Source organism: Argopecten irradians, chromosome 6, assembly GCF_041381155.1.
Source record: "Argopecten irradians isolate NY chromosome 6, Ai_NY, whole genome shotgun sequence".
Classification (NCBI taxonomy): domain Eukaryota; kingdom Metazoa; phylum Mollusca; class Bivalvia; order Pectinida; family Pectinidae; genus Argopecten; species Argopecten irradians.
Window position 1 is genome coordinate 24,488,995 of NC_091139.1, and position 6,000 is coordinate 24,494,994.

The 6,000-nt window shown below is 33.3% G+C and overlaps 1 protein-coding gene across 16 annotated transcripts in view; it reads left to right on the forward strand.

Annotated features, from left to right (window-relative positions):
• Positions 1-3,782, forward strand: part of LOC138325400 (otoferlin-like) — a 118,336-nt gene extending 114,554 nt beyond the window's left edge. For 13 of the 16 annotated variants that reach the window (XM_069271034.1, XM_069271045.1, XM_069271047.1 and 10 more), the window contains one exon: positions 2,020-3,782. In XM_069271034.1, the coding sequence (XP_069127135.1) occupies positions 2,020-2,200 (181 nt within the window). In that variant the 3' untranslated portion in view covers positions 2,201-3,782. Of the gene's footprint in view, positions 1-851; positions 1,033-2,019 lie in introns of all 16 variants that reach the window. The other 3 variants (XM_069271048.1, XM_069271035.1, XM_069271038.1) reach the window with 1 other exon arrangement.
• Positions 3,783-6,000: the final 2,218 nt, after the last annotated feature.

The following is a 6,000-nucleotide window of genomic DNA, read 5'->3' on the forward strand; positions in this document are numbered from 1 at the left end:
TCCTCTGTATATAGAAGTCATGACTGATATGGTCATGCAACAAGTCAGGTGACTTCAGTGGATATTCAGTAAAATTCATCAAAATGAATGAAATAGCATTTCAAGAATCATTCATGAAGTTTTATGCATAACTGATATTCATTAAAATTCTTGAAAATGAATGAAACACTTTCTTTTATTTTGAATAATTTCAATGAATATTAGTCATGCATAAAACTTCATGGATAATTCTTGACACATTGATCATGAACAATCATGAATGTTTCATGGATTCATTAAACTTCATGAATAGTTCATGAGAGTCATTTGATGAATATTCATGAACTTTTTTTCATGAACTACAATCTGCTAATATTCTTGAAAGTTCATGAATCATTCATGAATATCATGATGTCATGAATACCATCTCCCCTTTGGATAATCAAATCTTAAATCTGCAATGTGTCCTCAAGTAATTATTACACTTTCTTTTTTGGACATTTTTCTTTTCTTTTATTCTTTTTATAGTTTTTTTTTTGTTCATTTACAAATTAGAGGAATGTTTTGGGGGTTTTTTCCCTTTTTTTTCTTTGTTTTTTCTTCTTTAACAATTTCTAATTTTTCTCAAAGTGTAATATTTAACTTGGAATATAAATAACAATAAATTAGAATTAAGAGAAAGATTGCATGGTATGCGGTATCAACATTATCTAGCTATTCTCATAAAACAACTAAAAATATAAAAATTGTAATTTAACATGAATCTTTTCAGTTAAAGATAAAAAAGGAAAATCTTCTGTATCATTTCATAAAGTATAGGTTTGAATTTGAGACATTGCTGCAGATAGTTTACAATATGTGGTTGGTTACAGTCGCCCAGATACTTCGTTCATCTGGTTCCTGAGTCCCCTCAAATCCATTCGCTACATCTTGTGGAACAACTACAAATGGGTAATCCTAAAGATGCTTATCTTCAGTGCACTGACGGCCATTTTGGTACTTTTCTTCTACGCAATGCCAGGCTATACGGTCAAGAGGATGTTTGGCGCCTAGGTAGATTTGTTATGCTATTCGCTTAATTTTCTTTCTTCAATTTATTATTCATTTTTAGCTTAAAGCTTTTGTTAAAATTATGCTATATTTATTGGACATAACATATGGTATTATCTTGTTTGTTATTTTACAGGTTCAACAGCCAGAAAATTGAGTTAATTCTGCAATATTTCTCATGTATTCTCAATAAGCCCCCCGCCCTCCCTCCTTTTCTTTTTAGCATTGCAATTATTTGTAAGCTTCATGTTGCTAGTCACGTTAAAGCTGCTGATTTTCTAAATGTTAAAAATGAAAAGGGGCTTATTTGTGTATATATGATGGTTGTGTAACATATATTTTTATTCTGATTAAAAACTTACATTCTTACAGGAGCTCATCTGAAAGGGTGACAGTAAAATCTCCACTCATAATCAAATTTTCTTTACAGATTAATCAAATTGACTTTACAGTGCTTTTTTCAGTTAACCTTGCCATTGATGTAGAATCCTTACAGTTAATCTAGTTGAGAATCCTTACAGTTAATCTAGTTGAGGATGTTTAATCACTGGCTATGAATACCCCTATCTGCTTTATCTGCTTCCACACCCAACAACTCTGTAGTGTATATACTTTGTCTTGTTCTCACAAATGTAATATCTTGTCATGCAGTCAACTGAATTGTGGTATCTCAAGTCTCAGAAATGTCTTTTTTGTTATTTCAATATACTGGTGGTTCGACCTTGTTCGGGAGGGTCCCAAATTTTATTTGACCCAATGTCTCTTTATTAAATTCCTAATATTTTATTTGCCTTTTCAGTCGACTGGATTTTGCCATGATTTTGAGTCCCTAACACTGAATTTTCTTAATATTATATTTCCCTTTTCAGTCAACTGGATTTTGCCATGATCGTGAGTCCATAACATTGATTGTTTTTTTTCCATTTCATTTGTCCATGTTCCGCCTTTTCATGAAATAAAGCCCCAAATATTGTACATTTGTCGTTTCAGTCGACCCGATTCATCGTTTATCTGGTTCCTGAATCCCCTCAAGTCAATCCGCTACATTTTGTGCCACAACTACAAATGGGTGATAATCAAAGTGCTCATTGTGTTGGCCCTGGCCGCCTTACTGGTTCTCTTCTTCTACGCGATGCCAGGCTACATGGTGAAGAGGATGTTTGGAGCCTAGGTACCACATAACAGCCTCAAAAACACCAAACAGAGGCACTCCATGCCACAAACTAGCATAGACTATTTGGGTTTTCTTAATATTAGAGAAACATCATTAGTGTTGAGGAAGGAACACACATTTCCGGGATTGATCAAATATTGATCGCCATGGTAACCATGTCTGTCGGGTAATAGATGGTTGGAATCCTATATTCCACAGGAAGTAGGGCTGTCGAAACAATAGCTCTACGGAAATGTCAATTCTCTCAACGATGTGCTTCAGTGCTTCGAGTCCGGATGGCTAAGGGTTTAAAATATCCTAATATACACAAAACAAACTTACGTATTACGAAAAGTGCTCATTAACAGTGCATCCGACAGAGAACCTCCAAAGTGCAATAAACTTTATATATATATACCTGTTATTTATATGTTGACACAGTTAACCTTGTAAAAATGTATGATAGTCAAAATCCTTTTTTACATGTTTACTACTTTTTCTATGAAGCACCTAACACTTTCAAGTCTCGTCATCTCATCTTCATCGTCATCTTCGCCATTTCCATCCTTCATCATTGAAGCAACTTCTCAGACTTTCTCCATTCCATGAAGAATAAGAACATTCCTTTTTATTGTACATGTACATTTTATACTCATTTTTGACTTTCTATCTGCTATTTTGTTCTATAAACTAGAGTAGATGTTCCACATTCCTGATAGCAGGTATCATTATTCTGATAGTTTCTCTGTATTCCTAATTAGCTTGCTCTCCCTAAGTGAAGCCTTTGGACTCTTCTAATAAAATGTTGGAACAGCTCATTGTGAAATTTCAGGGGTGATTGAGCAAAGAACCAATAAATGACACCGGTATGTTTTAAAAATCAACTATATAGAACAAAAATAAATTGTCATGGGTTGTTGCATATTAATTGGACATGCAATTGGTATTACCAAAGGTTCATTTAAAATTGAAATTTGAAGACAAAAGATTTAATATTGAATCCTGGTTGATATTTTAGTCTCATATTCATACAAACTATATGTGAAATGCAGGAACATTGAATTGTGATATATACATTTATACATACATTTACTCTTGTAAACAGATGTTTACATGATGTTTACACTTGTACATACAATCAGATGTCCTCTTGATGTTTACACCTGTGTATCCATAGTAAACACAAATTGTGACAATGTTTTGTGATGTCCATGTTCAGTGATATCACCTGTCTCTCATCAAAGTAGGCCAATTGTCCGCAGTCATCAGCAGATAGCATTTACAAGTGATTATAATCATCAAGATTAAATATACGTCATAGCTGCATTTCATATAAACAAGTATTCATTTAATTGTCACAAATTATTCAAAATACACTTGCATTCTACAAAAACTATTCAGTTGATCTGAAACTGTCAATAAATACATGAAAACACTCATTATGCACTAAGAATGTAATTTGTCTGGTGTACGTGTTAGATAATTACTTACACATTGATGACCTCCAACCTACTGTATAGAAGTTTTTATTCGTGGGGAGTAAATTTTGCTATATTAGTGTTCAAGTTCATTTCCATGAACTGAAATACCCGAAAATAAATTGAAAAGAATGAATTATGACAAGTAAAATAATATATATTCTGTCTTTGCATATTACAGAGTAGGAATCAATTTTTATGTCATTATTTTGTGAGCGAAATTCAAGTCATTTTCTCCGGAAAGTATGATGGTACGCTCACAAACACATGACGTCATAAGAAATACCTACCTGCAAGGGCAGATAACTCTGTAAGATGCAAATACAGAAGAGCTTATCACTTAGAAATTCACAAATTGAAAAACATTATTCCCCACTAATAAGTATCAAAACTACACAGTTTAATGTAGCCTAAGGCAGTTGATAGAATATAATGATTTGTCACTTGATATATAATTAGCCATTGTAGATACATTTCATTGGTCAATATAAATCACATTGTCTGTCACATGACTTTTCATCAGTCACATGATCTAACATCAGTCACATGACCCACCATCATCAGTAGTTGTATTAGCCAATGAATAAATGTTGTACCAGCCAATGGTTACCATAGTTATAACAGTCTCTGGAAATAGTTACCATAGTTATAACAGTCTCTGGAAATGGTTACCATAGTTATAACAGTCTCTGGAAATGGTTACCATAGTTATAACAGTCTCTGGAAATGGTTACCAAGTTATAACAGTCTCTGGAAATGGTTACCATAGTTATAACAGTCTCTGGAAATGGTTACCATAGTTATAACAGTCTCTGGAAATGGTTACCATAGTTATAACAGTCTCTGGAAATGGTTACCATAGTTATAACAGTCTCTGGAAATGGTTACCATAGTTATAACAGTCTCTGGAAATGGTTACCATAGTTATAACAGTCTCTGGAAATGGTTACCATAGTTATAACAGTCTCTGGAAATGGTTACCATAGTTATAGCAGTCTCTAAAAATGGTTACCATAGTTATAACAGTCTCTGGAAATGGTTACCATAGTTATAACAGTCTCTGGAAATGGTTACCATAGTTATAACAGTCTCTGGAAATGGTTACCATAGTTATAACAGTCTCTGGAAATGGTTACCATAGTTATAACAGTCTCTGGAAATGGTTACCATAGTTATAACATCTCTGGAAATGGTTACCATAGTTATAACAGTCTCTGGAAATGGTTACCATAGTTATAACAGTCTCTGGAAATGGTTACCATAGTTATAACAGTCTCTGGAAATGGTTACCATAGTTATAAACAGTCTCTGGAAATGGTTACCATAGTTATAACAGTCTCTGGAAATGGTTACCATAGTTATAACAGTCTCTGGAAATGGTTACCATAGTTATAACAGTCTCTGGAAATGGTTACCATAGTTATAACAGTCTCTGGAAATGGTTACCATAGTTATAACAGTCTCTGGAAATGGTTACCATAGTTATAGCAGTCTCTAAAAATGGTTACCATAGTTATAACAGTCTCTGGAAATTAGGCCTATGTGTGTGTAGATATACCTTCAATGATTTCAAAAGACAAAAGGGTTGATGCTTTGTCTCCACATATGTTTGATAAAGTAAATCATTACAAACGTATGAATAAGACTAACTACTGATTTAAATACTGATTGAATAGATCTATTATCAGACAACTTCGACAGACATGTGATGTTTACAAACTGTGATCTGTTGTTATTTGTTAAGTTTTACTACAGCACTGGTTGTGTCCCTTTTGTTTATTTCAGGAAAGAAAACTATGTATCTTTTATGGATGCCAAACTCTACTTTGTTGTTGTTTCCTCACTGTTTCCTCAAAAGTTACAGACTTAATGGACACAGACTTAATGGAGAGATTCCATAAGATACAAATGTATAGATTCAGTAAATGGTGACAAATCTACCGCTAGTGTACCTTACCACATGTTCTCTTTAAATTCAATATATAGTATACACTTAAATCAATTTCACTGCATGGTCTTATGTGATTGCCTTAGCAACAGGTAAATACTTCGAACAATTGTCATAGCAACATTCACGTGTCTGGCCAGGTTTTTACACTAACACTTGCCATGATAGGGCGAAAGGTAGATGCTGTGGAGATTTTATCATTTCGCTCTTTTTCAGGTTTAATTTACTGATTGAAGTCACAGTTGCAAAGTAATGTTTCTCTCTGAATTTTCTGCTCAGTTCTTTGCAGAATAATCACAAAACTGTTTAACTGTCACAAAAGTTATACCAGCAGATATGATAAAACTACAGTATATATTTATTTTTACATTGTATCTTAAGAAGTAACATTT